This window comes from Poecilia reticulata, chromosome 6, assembly GCF_904066995.2.
Source record: "Poecilia reticulata chromosome 6, P_reticulata-male-v2, whole genome shotgun sequence".
In the NCBI taxonomy this organism is placed as follows: domain Eukaryota; kingdom Metazoa; phylum Chordata; class Actinopteri; order Cyprinodontiformes; family Poeciliidae; genus Poecilia; species Poecilia reticulata.
This window is the reverse complement of record NC_088835.1, coordinates 1,194,594-1,212,632: the sequence shown is the minus strand read 5'-3', so window position 1 is coordinate 1,212,632 and position 18,039 is coordinate 1,194,594. Positions and strand designations below refer to the sequence as shown.

Genomic DNA, 18,039 nt, shown 5'->3' with positions numbered 1-18,039 from the left:
CCCACTACCTGCTCAGTGTTTCAAGGAAGTCGGGGGTTGATGCAACTGATTGTGTCATGTAGGCATAGTCGGAGTCAAAAGTAACTTGTATGTGGAAGTCAGAGCAGAGACAGCAAGTAACTCGGCAGCAGCGTTCAACAAAAATCTGTCAGTGAATCACTCCAAACTCTGGACTGTAATCTTTGTGATGGATGATACCGTTAGTGTTTAGAAAATACGGATTTTTATTGACCAAAGACTTGATCTGGGTTTTTGTTCTGTTTCTTGTTGCACTGATCAAGTGTTTGTCTGTAGACACACTGCTTTGTTTTCAGCTTTTAGGTTTAGTGTATGGTTATTAAAAAGGACTCTGAGTAGCAACTAGTTACATTTACTTCTTTAACTTTTTTTTTCTACTGGAGTAATATCACGAAGGAACAATACCCCTGAGTAAAACTTCTGGCTACTCCACTCACCTGGAGTTATGTCACTGAATGAAGAACCGGCATGCTTCAACCAAAAGTGCAGCGGACACAGACACACACGTCTGGTTTGTAAATAAGTTTAATTGTTCTGATGTTGTTTTTTTATCTGCTGATCCTGCTGTGGCATTTGGAGGTCAAGTGAACATACAGGAAACTGTAGATATTGTCGTTGGATGTACTTTTCACTGTTCTAACATATATACGTTACCTACCTCAAAGGTTTCATGTGGCAAACTGAGATGTGGAAATGTTTACTCTGCATGAATTTGCTATTTTTTAGTGATTTGATTTATTTGTACTTATCTTTATTTTTATTATTCTGACTACCGGAACGCACAAAGTTAATAATTTCATGTTTTGTCTATGATTACAAAATTTTCATAGATTAAATCAGATTAAACAATACTACTCAAGTACTTTAGCCTTTGTACCAAATGCCTTTTATTCTTACTTGCGTGGTTTTTCAGGTTGCTACTTTTTACTTCCACTTGAGTAAAGTTTGTTGAAGTAGTGCTACTCTTACTTAAAACATAAAACATATAAATGTTTGACTACCCACTTCTGGCACCAACATACGTATAGACTATTGTGTAACATACGTATACGTTTGTTGGGAAGAGATATTTCCATGTTAACATCTATCAGTAGGTGGTAGTTTATTAATCCCAGTCTATTTCTTTTCAACAAAGTAATAAGAAATATATATGTACACGTGGGCGCGCACAAACACACACACACACACACACACACACACACACACACACACACACACACACACACACACATATATATATATTTTTTTAACACTCTAGTCAATAGTGTAGATTGCTATATTCATTAAAAGTCACTTATTTTGGAACATGTAGATACCTACACTTAGGCTGGTATCTTTATGTTTTGTCATAAATAAATTCATACAAAACTTTTAATGTGATAATACATCTCAAAATATAAATGGAACAGTTACTACATAACTTTATTGACAGTAATATGACAGGAAGTGGGCCATTTCTGGAATAAAATCAAAGAAAATCTTCAAAGGTTTGGAAATTAGCATGTCAACAGTATGTAAGGAAAAACCTTTCCTTGTGGATGTGTGTTTCCATTTTTTTTAATAGAGATGTATTTCACATTAGAGTACGAGATACTTGATGAGGTATATTACATTAATGAAAATAAACACAAAACAAAGAAACAAACAGAAAATATTGTGTTTTAACATGAATAATTTGTGTTTCCATTTTTTAAATCAGGATAAAGTTCTTTCTGGTTAATTATGGACACTTTTTCATGTAATGCTGGAGGATTCGTCCTCACTTTTCTTCAGACTAAGTTTTGCACATCTTCCTTACAGTTCCAACAAAGCTTTCCCAGCACGTTTAGGTAGACATTTGTTGAGCTTTTTGTGCAACTCAACTTTATTCCTCGTTTTTTTGCGTTTCTATGTGCGTATAGGTTCGTCGCGATAAGCAATAGATCAATCATCAAGTAACTCCTCCCCTTCTTGCTGATCTAAAAAAAATGACGATATTATCATTTATCGCAATAATTTCTGGGACAATTTATCCATCAGCAAAATTTGTCATTTGGTAACCTTTTCCGTGTGTTTGTCTCAGCAGTTCTGCTGTTTTGCTTAAGTTCATTATTATTTTGGGTTTGACTACTTGTTGGTGTGTGTCAAATAAACAAATAGCTTGATAGAGTAATGAATGTTCTTATTTTTTGTGTCTTGGATTCAACACATAAATTCTCTCTCAAGCCATTTTTATTTCTGATTGTGCCTAATTTTGGCAGGACTCTTCACACAGAGAGCATATCTGGCTAAAGGACAAAGATTTTCCCCAGATGTATTCATGTTTATAGATGGATCAAGTCACACTACTTTTAGAATTCCCAGTTATTGTAGTGGGATTATTAGAGTCTTCCCTTCACTCTCCTGTATTGCTATACTTGTATCCCAATACTTGTAAATAAGCCCTGATCATGTGACTCTCCTGGCTGTATGGTAAAAAAAAAGTTTTATTGTGAATACTGTTAACAGAGGCGTTCAGGGGCTTAGAAAATGCTCTGAAACCATAGATGAAGGTTTTTGTATCTGGGCACCCTATGCACATGAGGCCCCAGATCCTGTTGTTACACAATAATCTAAATCATTAGCTCTCCAACATTATTCATAACAATTGTCCTTAAGGGGCAGTATTGTGTAAAATGGACTTTTTAAAGACAAGTTAAGACAATTGGTCTCCCATGGGAGAAATGTGTCTTAGAAGAGGGGACAAGGCTGCAGTACAACAAAGACAAAACAATACTTGAGAGTATTTTTAACTTTACAACATGTTGATAATAATAATAATAATAATCACTCATCAAAAGCATAGCTGGAGTATTGTCTTGATTTTTTTCATGCATGTTTGAGAAATCATCAAATCTCCATGGCAACCATTCAACTGTGCAAAACACCTGGGTCAGGAGAGTAATAATGTACATTAGTATGTTGGCAGAGTTTATGGTCTGACCACAGCTGGTGAAACTTCTCGGAGACATCAGACATTAAAACAGTAAAAAAAAAAAAGGGAAGTTAAACCCAAAATGGAACATTCTGATATAAAGCTATTCATCCCCATATCAGAATTTTGTTTAAAGCAATCTTTAAATTTACCAACATGTTTATTATGGGTTTTGGAGATGTAGCACTGCCTTAGAGGCACAGCTCCTCCTGGGAGCTAGAGTTTCTGAGCTTCCTCCTCACAGATCAGCCGTCCCCATGACTCCCCCACTCAGTTCCTTCAGACTAGCCAGCAACAATAAGCCAACACCTGGTGAAACGGTGCATCTGATAAGCTCATTATACCTGTCAGTGCAACACTGAAAAAAACGTTTTTTATGCGTTAATAGAGGAAACGCACATGAACCCAGCAGACCAACATTTTGTAAAACTTCTGTCTTTATCTTTACTGTTTATCAGTGAAGATGAACTTTCCATTAGCTTTTCTACAAAGGTACAAAGGATTTCTGTTACCTGATATTGTGAGCTTGATGTGTTATGTGTTTTTATTTATCTGATAAAGATAACATATTTTAGATCTCTAAGGACATTTTTATGTCCTACATTGTAAAACCTTTTGATGTATAAGGATGTATATTTATTTTACCGTATTTCATTCTGAGAAATTCTTCTGACAGCCACATAATTATTTCATAGAAGGAAAGGATAAATTTATCTTGGGTTTAGTATAGGTTAGAATAAAAACTTTTCAATTCAAATTCAAAAATACTTTTTGATTCCATAGTAAAATAAAATGAAATGTATGTTCTTACAATTTAAATATTATATTGCAGTGTTATAATATATTGTTCAGTTATTAGTATATATATATATATATATATATATATATATATATATATATATATATATATATATATTTTTTTTTTTTTATAACATTACATGTTTTTATGCAATAACGGTGCAGATCAGTGGCTGGGAAAATATCTTGTCTACAGGAACTGATTTTATTTCAAACTTGAACTCTTGGTTGGCTCTGCCGATTAGCACCAAGGAAAATAAATGGCAGATCTAGATTGGTCACTATTGCCAGATAATAGTGTGTCAAATAGCTTTGTGATTAAATATTTCTTATACTGTATTTTCTTTCAAATATTTTAGATATGCTTTACAAAAAATAGACAAATAGGGGCATTTCCACAAAGAATTTGGGGTCATGCTTCACAGACAAATTTCCAACAAATATTACATTGTGAGGACCTACATCTAGTTATGTCAGAGGCCCATAAGAGGAAGTGCTATTTTTGAGTTGAGGGTTGGGTTTGAATTGAGTGAATGTACGTCATGACGCATAACAGCCAATGAAAGACAACTTGTTCATGGAAAAAAAAATTTACTGAACGAACACAGAAACTAGCATCCAGAGCAAATAATTATAAATCAAGACATTTCAAGCGGAAACCCGAAAGTTGACTAAGCGTGGTTGCAAAAGACCAGGGAGCAGGGATAGCATGCTAGGAACCAAGTGGCTGATTACTGAAGCAGGAAAGTACTGAGGGAATGAATAACTGATAAATCCACTCTGAACGAGAGAAACAAAGACACAGAAACCAGGAAAGTCTATAAACCAGCAACAGAAAACAACCCAGCAACACAAGCAACAGAAACATTCAAGATAGCAACCAAAAGTTAGCAAACAGGAACATAAAAACAGGAAGTCACTATAACACAGAACTTAAGTTTCAAGATCTATGGAGAAAAAAAACAACTATAGACAGCAACTTTGACCAGAACATAAATACAGAACACAAGCATGAGAATGAGCTAAATAAGGAGCACAACTTATTTGTGCCAAAATTCTTTTATCCTTTGAACATAATTCTAGTTTTGTTTTTGCGCAGCCGTTCATTCTTATAACACCTTTTATAAGGTCTTTATTTTAGCTCCTGCTTTTGAGTAGAATCTTTTAAGCATAATAGTCCATCAATTCTGCAAAAAAAGTACATTATTCTTTCTAGATCCTGCTTAGTCCTTTTGTTCTCCTAGTGACTTTAATTATAAACGCCTCATGATAGTGAAAATAACTAAAGTTAACTTAAACATTGAAGTTATCAGGACAAAACCATGTTTGTATCCCCTCACACACGGTTTCTTAAAATAAAACCCATTAGCAAATAAGTTTTGCTTGTTCACCGGATACACTGAAATGCAACTGTGAAACTAAAAAGCACCAATAAATCAATTTAACTACAGACCCATTGAATAAATTTAGAATATTATTGAGTAGTTGATTCATTTTAGTAATTCAATTCACCAAGTGAAACACATTATATAGATTAATTACACACAGAAACCTTTATTTATGTTAATTATGATGGTTTTTAGGTTATTTTTAAAATGAACTTTTAATCTGATAAAGTTCGTGGTGTAACACATGTTCAAAATTATTGAATATTACTTTTTAAAATGTAAATATACTGATATGTATTGATTCTCTCATGAAACCAACAGTTGTTAAAAACAGTATGTAGTATCAATCTGCACCATACTGCTTTTTTCTTGGGCTAACCAATATTCACTTTCCTCCAACTTCACTTTCATTTCTTATCCATGCATAAACAAGCAGAGTAGAGTTTATATTGCAGCCTCTTTCATTTTAATATATTAAATTTGACATATGAGCAGCAAAGCGTCCTTACTAAAACAAACAAAAGAAATCAATAATTGGAAAATAAATCATTTTAGATTTATTGGAGGCTGTAACTCAAACAGGAATTGGTTAACCTGGAAGGAAGCATGAGACTATTCTTTTTCTTTCTTTATTTGACTTTATTGAAGACAAATTCAGGTAGATGACCTTCAATCAACAATAATGAAATGTATTTACGGTTATTTAAGTTAACATACTACATTCCAAGTTCATTTAATTATTTGACAGCATTTATTTGCAAGAAAATGTAAGTTGTTTAAATTTATTTATAAATAAAGAATAGGTTTGAACACATTTACAATTGTGAACACAATTGAGATGTATATAATATAATATACACAAAAGTTCCGGGCAGAACTTTGTATTCGTGTGTTGCTGGTACACCTGTAAATCTGATGCCCAAGTGACATCTACAAACAATGACGTCAGACGACCAAGCTGCTTCTTTCCTACTGGAAATTAATGATTAATCATTTTTGCTTCACAAAATGAACTGGTTGGTTAGTGCAAAACACTATTGTTGTGTTCAAGTTGTGCTAAAATCAGTTAGGGCGACCGTGGCTCTGTGGATAGAGTAGTCGTCTTGTGATCAGACGGTTGTAGGTTCAATTCCAGCTTCCTCCTGCCACATGTCGATGTGCCCCTGGGCAAGGCACCCAACCCCAAATTGCCCATCAATCTGCGTATCAGTGTATAAATTTGTGAGTGCGAATGTGACTTTAGTGTAAAGTGCTTTGAGTGGCCAAAATGATTGGAAAAGCGCTATATAAGTTCAGTCCATTCAAACAGCATAGACGTCCCCAACGTCAATGTTGGCGACCACATTTTTAAAGAAGTTCCTGAAACACTTGAAAGCTCAATGGGTATAATATCACTTTTCACCAATCTGATGGTTTGAATAACCTAGATATAGATATCAAATTAAAAACAACAAATATATTTGTTTAAAAATTTTAATTGAGCCTCACCATTTTTCAGTAAGCATCAACATTCTTTACTTTTGCTACAACTTTGCTTCCATTGTCCATCATTAGCACATTTATATCCAATAATCCTACAAAGCACCACATTTTCTTTCACCAGTGGTATTTCTCAAGGTGACCAGAGATTTATTATTCTTCTCTGTTTGTGTGAGGCTGAGTCACACAGGTGTTTCAGGTCTATTAAAAAAAAAGCTTCCTTTCCTTCAGCCTTTCCTTTCCCTTGATACTTAGCTTCTTGGTATTTGCTTATTTGTTTTTATTTCCTCCTAGGCTTGTCTTTTAATTTTCCTTTTTGGCTTTCACCCTAACTGGGTACTTACAGTGTTTTTTGTTTTAGAGCTAGATGATATTTTCTCAGTTCCCAGCCAAGATCACATCACATCAGTGCTAAGCTGTTAATGGGCTTTGAATGGAAGGAACTCCTGAGTCAGTCCTGCATTTGTTTGTTCCTTTGCTGGTTCTCAAAGGAAAGCTAAGATGCTTACTGAAGATGGCCATTTGATCGAAGCTTTCTGACGGCAACCAGCCGTCTCAGTTGCTGTGGTAACCCCTGTAAGAACTGCAAAACGCCAGTGCAATTGGGTTTCTGTGGTAACTGCTGACTTCTGCTATTTTTGTCCCTTTAGCTCTTGTAGAGCTGAAGGTTAAGTAAGCCAAAAACTTGGATGTTGATGAGAGGTTTTTGGTAAAACCCTGTCTTTTATGCATTTTCAACATCTTTCTTGGATCACAATCTGATACAATGGCTTGTGTCATTTTATCAGCATGAGGGTTTTAGTCTGTCCATCCATCCATTTTCTTTACACCCTTGTCCCTTAGTGGGGTCAGGAGGTGCTGGTGCCTATCTCCAGCTAACGTTCCGGGCGAGAGGCAGGGTACACCCTGGATAGGTCACCAGTCTGTCGCAGGGCAACACGGAGACACACAGGACAAACGGCCATGCACACACGCACTCACACCTACGGGCAATTTAGAGAGACCAATTAACTGACAGTCATGTTTTTGGACTGTGGGAGGAAACTGGCGTACCCAGGGAGAACATGCAAACTCCATGCAGAAAGACGGGGGCCGGGAATCGAACCCAGAGCCTTCTTGCTGCAAGGCAACAGCTCTACCAACTGCGCCACTGTGCAGCCCGGTTTTAGTCTGTTACCGGTTCAAACACTGTTTTTCTCCCCCTTTATTTGCTTACAGTTATTAGTACTTTAATATTGATTCATTTGAACATACAGCTCTTTTTTCTGGGGGCGTTGATTATGCAACATACAATTTTAATTAAGAAAGATAAATGTAGATTTAAGTGTCAAAGTCTTCAGCATCCGCTTTAAATACCAGTCAACTGAAAGGCACTTGTACATCTTTTCTGTTTTGTTGTTGTTAAACTTTGACTCCTAAAATAATCGCTAGCACATGTAGGAACCAACCCAGAGACCAACCTTCAAACCTGCCACGAACTGTATACTGATAGTGGTGGTATCATGATGTGGGCCTATTTGTGCTGTATGAAGCATTTAAATCTATAGTGAAATTGTTAAAACTTTGACACTATTGGGGTTTGCTACTGGATAGCAATCCCAAAAACACATCAAAACTGGTTGTGGAATAGATACGGCAGATGGATTTTAACCCTTTTCTGTATGAAAACCTTTCTGTTCATGAGAAATTAAGTTTTTCCTATATTTTATTATTTTCATTTTTTTTTCTACTCAGCAACGCAAGTGGTTCTTGTTTTGTAATATTTTATGAATATGTCTTAAGTTTAAGTGTTTAATAGAGCTGATACAATATAATGTTAATATTTAACAATTTTTTTACTTCAGCATATGAAGAATTTAGCCTTTTGTGTCATGTCTGATGCAAGAAAAAACTCAGACTTTTGAGCAAATGGCTGCATATTAATTCATTGTTATTCCATCAATAAGAACAGTCAGCTTTAGGTTATCTCATTAATCAAAAGTTGCATTTCTACCTCAGACAGTAGAAAAAAAGAGGCGTGTGTGTATGCAAAGATCTTGATTCAAGTGTAAGCAATATGGCGTACTTAACGCCTGTTCCATCCCAGAGCCCGTCTTTCACCCACCTCCTAAAGCTAATTCTGAGTTGCCTAACCCAGTGATTGTCTGTTTAAGCTGATGAGTGCCTGTGAGGACAAAGGTCTTGATTCCGTAACCCTGCATCGGTGGTCCAGACAGATCTGAATCGGTCGGTATATTTGTCTCGAGTCTGAGGACTAAGAAGAAAAAAAATTATTGAAATTTTGGTTGCAAGATTAATCTTCTGTAGGCGTGAAATCTGAAGCAAATTATTCTGTCCCCCTTTAGAGCCGTTTCTAGGTTGTCATGGTTACCCCGACAGGAGGGTCGACTAAGATGCACCCCACCCCTGCCCTGCTTCATTAAAATCCACGTTATTGATTGGCCAGACGGGTAGCTACACGCCACCCCCCACTGTATGGTTTCTGTGGGGTTACCGGGGGATAGAGCGGGACAGAACCAGCTTCCACTTGAATGGGCCTCCTGTCACACACACACATGCAGCGGCCCAGCTCGGGGAAGCCAAGGTACACCAGGCTAGGGGCTCCCACTAACAAACATGTCCTCTGAATGCCTGGCTAGCTGCTGTCTAGACGTTTCTCCATAGTGGAATGGAGGGTAAGTGATGTGGCTGAATTTGGTCTGCAGCTGGCACGCTGTGTATAGTGAGGAATTCTCGGGCGCTTGTGTTTGTGATGTTCACCCTTCAAATGGCCTTTTCATGCTGTACAGCAGGTGCTTCTGTACATTGAGCATTGATATTCATGAAGCGAGTGGTTTGCTCAGTGTGTAGGTGACAGCTTGCTGATTCACTGTGTTTGTGTGTGTGTGTGTGTGTGTGTGTGTGTGTGTGCGTGTGTGTGTGTGTGTGTGCGTGTGTGTGTGGATGTGACTGAGTTTAGTGCCCATGTGTGTGAGGGATATACCAGCTGTTGCAGATATCTCTGTTTACATTGCGGCTTGTTGAGTAGGCCAAGAACAATCCTTGTATTTATCTGCTGTTGCCGTGTAATTAGGTGTTTTCCTTTGTTCTCTGTGGTCACAGAAAATAATTACAAATAGGAACTATTGTAACTTGATAAAATAAAAGCCTTAAACAACCCATAGCTTCCCCTGATTAAAAAAATAGATTGATAAACTAATCAATTCATTGATTTAAAAATATACAATTCTGTTATTTAATTCCCCAAAACAGCAGATGTCAGCCAGAAGAAACTTTTTCAATAAAACTTTGATGTTGAGATGGAAATACCTAATTTTATTTTATTTGATAGATGTAGATGGATAAATCAACATGTTGGATGGCACTTTCATTTAACAAAAATAAAATTGTAATCATTACCTATGTTTACATGAGTAAAATTCCTTCATCACATTGAGAATTAAATTATCCAAATGTATGGTTTTTACATTTGGACATTTGGACACAAATGAATTAATCCGATCATGACACTGGATTTTGTGTGTCTATAATCCTGCTGGAGTCATTTGCTTGTAGGGGTTGCACCGATTAGTCGACTAGTTGATTCTTTTCTCTGCAATGACTTTTTTCTGGGCCAGTCGACTAGTTGCAATCAGATGACAAAACAGATTTTTCCAAGGAAATGAAAGAAGATGGACTAGGTGAGTTCGTCGGAAAGCTCAAATTGTATAAAAATGTAAATAATTTAACAAAGACAAACTGTAAATTACAGCATAGGCTCCCACAATAGGGGCGTTGCACAGCGGTTAGCGCGGCGCCCCGCATATAAAGACTTTAGCCCGCGGTAGTCAGGAGTTCGACTCCCGTCCTCCATTCGCTGGGCCCAGGTCTCTCTCCTCCCGCTGCGCTCTCTCTGCCCCCTTACAGTCAGATTGCTGTCAAATAAACTAGTACAAGTTGGGGGGGCTTTTTTATCCCCCCAACTGATCAGCGTCACCGGTTCCTGCGTATTGAAGTTTTTAACCTGGCAGCTTTACGCTCTTATAAAAATATGGTTTGACTACATCGGGAAACTAAGTCCAAGCTTCATCTGGAGGTCTCTGATAGAGGCGATCTCGGCCGCCGTCTGCATGTTGGTTCAGAGAGACGCTGCTGAGTCAGCAGAGCTTCCTGCTGCGCATCGGGCGGAAAAGCATCAGGTGGTTTCGTTGAATTCAACTGTAACCAAACGGAATCCGTTCATAATACGTTTGGTTTGTGATGTTCCAAAAGCGCCATTGTGGTCAGTGTGATAATTTGACGCTGTGAAAATAGCTGATAAAGCCTTCAAGCAGTTGTGAAGGGTTTTTGCGCTTATGTCACTATGACGTCATCGGGACTAGTCGACATCGACTCGACTATTATCATAATGTAGTCGACCTTAAAAAATATGTAGTCGTTCAACCCCTATTTGCTTGTAGAACCACTTTTTGGTGTAATTAGATCTGCAAATGTTTTGGGATATGTCTCTATCAGCTTTTCACAATGAGACTAGTAATTGTGTAATAGTACTAGTAATTGTGGCTAGTAATTCTTAGTGAAAACAGCTCAAGTTTAGCCAGATTGGATGGAGAGCTTGTTTAAGCATCAATGTTCCAGTAGCACAAGCTGATGATACAAGACACTTTCAGGGAGGATTATGAAGCCTTTTCACCATCTCTGCTTGCTTTGTGAAGCCCCAGTACCCGTCCAATATCAGCTGACTTGTGGAAGGGTAGACCTTCATTGCCGCTCTAGTGTGCGATCACAAACTGTCTCTGTTTTCACCAGTGGCGCAAAAAGTGGGTATGCAGGGTATGCAACGCATAAGGGCGCAGCACCAGAGGGGGCGCCAAAACCCCGTCTGGAGGGGGGCGGCGCGCCGATGATGTTTTCCCGTACACTTCAGCGCGACTTACGCTCCTTCACCTCGCACACATAACGAGGTAAATGTAGCGAGTTTTACCCTTCACGAGAGAAGGGTAAAGAAGGGTAGAGAGTGAGTGAGCATCGCTCCTTCACCCTGACGTTCCTTCCCTCAGGGGGGGCTCCCATCTACGTTTTCGCATCCACCTGAATAATGTGTAGTTGCGCCACTGGTTTTCACCTTAAACCTGGGGGATATTAGTAACAGAGGCTACTTATCACGCCTATTAGAAGCACATTATGCTGCCTCATAAACACACAAAGATCACTGGACTTCAGCTAAATAGATTTTTGCAGTAGAAGTTATAGGAACAGCCAGAGGAAACCCAGAGCAGGGTTTGACTCTGTGAGTTTATGACTGAACTACTATCGTGCTAATTCTAGATGAAGTCCTGCTTTTTCCACACCTGTTTCAAATGAATGGCTTACCATGGCCAAGTCCATGAGCTCTGAACATCTGGTACTAAAAGCTACTCCAGATAGGTTGCAGTTCTGGAATGACAGAACTGGAGGATTATGACTTTCTGGTCGCTTCAGGTTTGATTGTTCGCATATCATTGGTGTCTCTTGTTCTCAACACATTTCCTGTAACCCTCTTGACTACTTACAACAAAACGTTTGATGGTTTTGTGATCAATATCAAGAGTCCTGCACCATCTTAAAGACTTGTGGTCATTTTTTATTTTCCAGAGTCGGTTAAATCTCTGTTTTTGGCCCAGTTTACTTAAAGAAAAAAAGGCTGGCTAATAATTATGCACACCTTGCAATAGGGCATTGACCTCCTTAGGCCATGTCCTCCCTCATTACACAGAAACACACCACCTGCTACTCTTAAACCCATTAAGCATTCAAGTTTATCCAGCTTGGAGTTAAAAATTATACCTAAAAATGATGATATGCTCACAAAACTTCCCTGTGTAATTATTGTGCACACACTGTGGTTGGGTAATAATACTTATCAGTCTGCCTTTGCAGCAATCCGTATGCAGCAGATGCTCTGACGGTGGGTGTGTGTTCTTGTAGACCTTCAGCTTTTGTCTGAAGGGAACTCTCCAGAGTGTTCTCTTCAGGTGTATGTTTCTGGAATAAATGGGGCTGCTTGAAGTTTGCAGTTCAGTGGGGTTTGTTTTGGTCAAGATGCTAGTTCTGAATGGAAGTCCAGGATTAGATTTCATACCTTAAAGTAAACTGTTCTTTTTTTCTCTCCCTTTTTTAATATTTCAGTTTTCAAAAACAATCTAAACAGAAGATACTACCTTAAAGCAATCTGGGTGGTGGTGATAAGCTGATATATTAAGCAGATAAAATATTTTCATCTGATGTAAATTGTCATTGATTCATGCAGAGTTTCTTTCTAGGACTAGTATGGTCACACGTTATGGTCACATAGCTGGTTATCATTCTCTTCAGACCAGCAGTTTGCCATCTGTAGCGTCTTGTGGAAAGGTCACTTCTCCCACTGTCGCTGCTGACATTTAGTCCTGAATCTGTCTGATGCACTCTGTCTTTAAATGCATCATGTTATCCTCCTTTCTAACATGAACTCATTGAAGTGGTAGCTTCATCCACCCTAGAGATCGAGGGTGAAGGAGAACTTTAGAACATAATTCTAACTAAAATGTTGCTCAAAGCAGTCCAGTCAAAACGAGTCATACTGAAATCTCCACCGGTATCTGAATGCTCCATAGCATGTTGCACTTCAACCACATGCTTTTTGTAGCCTTCTGCTTGCTTCTGGTGTGTAGTACTGCACATGAATGTTGTGCAGGAAACTTAGCAAAGGGTGGATATGCAATCAAATGTATGGCTCATTAGGAAGCCTCTTCATAGCTGAATTACGTGATTCAAGGGTTTTTATGTGCATAAACACTTCTAGAAAAATTAAGAGACCACTTAAAATGAGCAGATTTTCTGATTTTACTTTTTATAGTTACATGTTTGAGTAAAACGGATATTGTTATTTTATTCTATGAGCTACTGACATGTCTCTGAAATTCCAAGCAAAAATGTAGTATTTATTTGCAGAAAATGAGAAATGATCAAAGTAACGAAAAAGATGCTTTCAGACCTCAAATAATGCAAAGAAAACCAGTTCATGTTCATTTAGAAACAACAATACTAATGTTTTAACTCAGAAAACCTTGAGGTTCTCAATGGGGTTCAGTGTGTGTATGTGTGTGTGTGTGTATATATATATATATATATATATATATATATATATATATATATATAGTGAAGTCATCGGGCAGGTGCAGGGACAGTGCAATTGGTGTGCGCACCCCCTCACGCACAGTTCAATGCATCAGCTATTAACCTAGCTTATTCTGTCTTTACTGTTACTGGTGTATAAAAAAAACTTACATAAAATAAACACACAGTCTGGTGGCCCGTCAGGCTGATATTACACTGGAGGAAACCCTGTAGTTCTTTGATTGTAACAAAATCTTGTCACACCAGAAATTAAAGCAGCATATTAAGTCTCATTGAGATAAATGCTATCTTGTTCCACTTGGAACTTTAAATGCAACAGAATGACAGGCAAGAAAATGTGTTACTCCAAGTTGTTTAGATGCAAAAAGAAGTGGAAAGCATCGCTATAACAACCACTGGATGGATGTCTAAGGATATGTTAGGCTGCACTACAATCACAGTCCACTCTGTCACTAGCAACTGCAAAATGTTGTACAGCAGACCATGCATAGTGATAGACCTGTCCTAAGGTCTGAAGAGATGAAAACAAATCAGAAAATGAAAGATTAGTTTGTTAAATGTGTGGCAAAATCTGCAAAAATGCAGAATAAAGGCCTTTTTGAAGTATAAATGTAATTTGAAAAGTAATCAACAAATATTTGTGTTGCCCACATGTGACACAAATAATTTTGTTTCGAAATCTGCAGTAGCTTTTGTAGACAGTGGCAGCAGAAATGAAGACGTAAAAGTCGAGGTTTAACATGAGCAAGTTTTTATTTACCGGGTTGAGTGATTACTTTATGTAGAAACACTAACACACGTTCAATTCAAAATAAGACATGTTGAAAAATAAAAAATTTTCTCCAACTTTACTGATCAATCTGAGCTACTGAAGTCAAAATCTTTGGGATTTTGACTTGAAAAATGTTGCACTGAAAGAGATGAAGAGCATAAATGGTATGTCGTCAAAGCTGTTAATAAATGAAATATGCGTACGTATAGTTTGCTCTGCGCCCTGTTCTTTGGGTAATGTGGATAAACTGTTGTGTCTAATTATGGTTCATAGGGTGACTTAATTAGAAATCATTCGTCAGGCAGACAGCAGAGTCCTCTTCTAACTTCAGACCAGAGGCAGCTGTGAGGAGGGTTTTACTGCAAGCCGCTCAGAATGGCCTTCTCTGTAAGAGTGAGAGGCTCCACTTCACTACTCTGAATAGCTATCCAGCTGCACTTAATTTATGCACATGTTTGTCTGTGTTTGCATAAGGCCGGGCTATCTGAGTGGCGTCTGCTCCCGTCCGCATTACTTAATAAGGAGGCAACATGACCTTAAATCCCCACCCAAATGTATCAGGCTTAAGACTAGGCTGATTAGAGGGATAAAGTATTAAGAATTATCATACTGCACTGTATATATAAAATTTTTATCTCAACAACTCTAATGAATAGCTCTATATTTACCAGTATTATAGTCCTACGAATGGAGAGTGTGGCAAAAATATTATATCACTAATTAAAGTAAATGTAAGCATTTCTTTTTCTACCTTGTTTAAGGTCCATCGGGTAAAACTAACATGACTGTATTTAAAGACAATATCTCCATTGCAGTGTCAGTGTGTGCAATATTCACATCACAATTATTTGGAGTGTACCAATTGTTGGCTAATACAGTCAGACCCTCCAGGATTTTGCCATTAAATTTTTTTTTTTGTGTGCATCCAAGTCATTATTTTGGTAATATTTGCCAGGAATTTTGCAATAATTTTTCCTCATTATCTCTTTTTCAATACCTTGGGATACAATATGATACAATAGGATACGATACGATACAATTACAGACTATAACTTGACTTCAGGTAAGGCTGAGGCAGCGGAGTATGTAGTAGAAGTTGGAATTACTACCACCTGCTGGTGGGAGTTGGCAGTCACTTAAAGCTAATGTTTTTCACCTTTTTTTCCCCTGAAAATATGCAATAAACTCTCAATTATGCATTAGTGTGAAAAATGCGGTGATCCGGAGGGATTGTGTATTCCAAGTGTTGTTAACTTAAATTTTTCATGCTAATGTAATATTTAGCTAGTTGGGCGTCACAGCAGCAGATCACACCAGACACTGACATTAAAATGCTAAAGGTCAGAATGATGGAAGCACAGATGAGAGGAAAGAGATATCATTACATATTGCTACTGAAATCTTCATTGCAATATTTTTTTCACCATTTGTGTTTTATTAATTTTTAGTTTATGTACATCAGAAAAAAAACTTGAATAAACAAACTGCAACATGAGTGGGAGAGTGTTGGTTTATCGCAGCGTTAAATTATAAAGTTTTTGCCTTGATAAACTTTTTTTAAAAATTCCACAGGAACATATGTTTTATGGTATTTACAAAGCAAATTGACAAAAGAAATAGTATTTAAAACTCCTTTTCAGTCTTTTTTAGGTTGCTACATTGAAGCTCCAGACACACAAATTGCAGATCCTAAACTTTTCTATTAAGACACGTAAAATACAAGGGGTAAAAAATAAAAAGAGTTTCAAGAATAAAATTCTTGCATCAATTAAATCTGGTCAATTTAAGTAGAGACTTTGCACTTTTTCCCCCCACTCTGCACTTTGCTGCAGTTAGAAAGCTGATGACAGCTAGCACTATTTTATTTTATTTTTTTAAGGTTTTGTTGGCTCTTGTGGCCTTTATTTGAAAGTAGTTTGACAGGAAAGAGGGGGAAGACATGCGGCAAATGTCGCCAGGCCGGGAATCAAACCTTCGACCACCGACACAAGGACTAAGGCCTCAATACATAGGTTGTGCTTTGCCCCTGCGCCACCACAGCTAGCTCTGTTAAAGAGACAGTGCACATTTAAGGTTCACACATCAACAAGCTGAGTTCGCACAACAAACCTTATCAGACACTATGGGGACATGCTGTTCCCTAACTTCAATTCAGTTATATTTCTATAGCACCAATTCACAACAAATGTCATCTCGAGTCATTTCAATTTAATCACAAGACCTAGTTCTCAAACAGTGCTTGAAGCTCAATTCACTGTTTTTGTCAAATTAATTTAAAAAGTTTCTATCTAAGGAAACCCAGCTCTTTCAAAGTTACACATTTCTACATTGTAATTGAGAACTAAGACTTTTCATGCCTTCTCTATGTCTGAGCCTCAGTGATACTGCCTCGCTGTTGTTACTTTGTAACTTGTCACTGTGTTAAATGTTTAAGGAATAATTTAGGGAGAAGTTATAAAAGAAAAATTTTTTTCACTGTAGATAAAGAGACTTGGGAAAGTCGGTTGAAAGCCCTTTTTAAACTGTGTAATTGGAACCAAGAAATGTCCTCTTCCGAACATCATACAGTTGGATAATATATGGTGGTATATGGACGGGTCCTCCTGGTCAGGTTTGTGTGGCTCGTTATGGTGAAATGGTTCTTCCATTTTTCACTCGTTATTGCTTCCATCCTTAGTGATTCCTAACAATACAGCAACAGGTTCCAGGAAAGTAAAAGATGCCTTTATGGCCTAGTTGGAGTTTGATAAAGTGATTTCTGTATCTAAATATTTTTATTTTAGCCATTTAATGTTCAGTTTTCGTTATAAATCGCTTTTTTTCTACTCAAAGTAACCTTGCCCCTGCATTGCCCAGTTCCGCTGCCTTTCCTCTCTCATTTTGTTCCTCACTCTCTACGTTGCTCTCTTGGTTCTTATGTAATTTCACATCTGAGCAGCAGGGCTCTCTGGGAAACGCCACACACAACATGAAAATGATATTCTGCATGAAACATGTCCTGTGCCAGAATTACAAATATCCTTGAATCTTGAGCCTTTTTGATGTTTCTCTGTAGACACGACCTACTTTTTTTTTTTCAAAAGTTCTACAGCATTTGATCTTACAAACATGTTTTCTAAAGCAGGTCTCTGTAGACTTGAAGAGAGACTGTCTTATTAGGAAGAACTAACCCTTGTACCTTCTTGTTTTTTGTGCTTTCTCTGTAGTAAGCATGTTTCTCAACACCTTGACCCCCAAGTTCTACGTGGCTCTGACAGGCACTTCGTCCCTCATATCAGGACTCATATTGGTAAGTTGTGCTTGTCTTTAGATTTCACATATCGGCACTAAAACAGGTATTGATGATGACTTTCATATGAGATATTTGTACTTAACAATTCAGATATATAGGGTATATATAGGGATGCACCAGTAATAAAATATAGGACAATATTGATATTCAATTCTAATACAGCTGTTATGGTTGTTAATGTTTATAAATATAAATATTTTTTTTA

General features: G+C 37.5%; 1 protein-coding gene across 6 annotated transcripts in view; it reads left to right on the top strand.

Moving 5' to 3' along the window:
- The window catches only part of LOC103465635 (suppressor of tumorigenicity 7 protein homolog), a 48,032-nt gene that overhangs the window by 15,445 nt on the left and 14,548 nt on the right, over window positions 1-18,039 (top strand). For all 6 annotated transcript variants that reach the window (XM_008410647.3, XM_008410644.3, XM_017305462.2 and 3 more), the window contains one exon: window positions 17,749-17,831. In XM_008410647.3, the coding sequence (XP_008408869.1) occupies window positions 17,754-17,831 (78 nt within the window). In that variant the 5' untranslated portion in view covers window positions 17,749-17,753. The remainder of the gene's footprint in view (window positions 1-17,748; window positions 17,832-18,039) is intronic.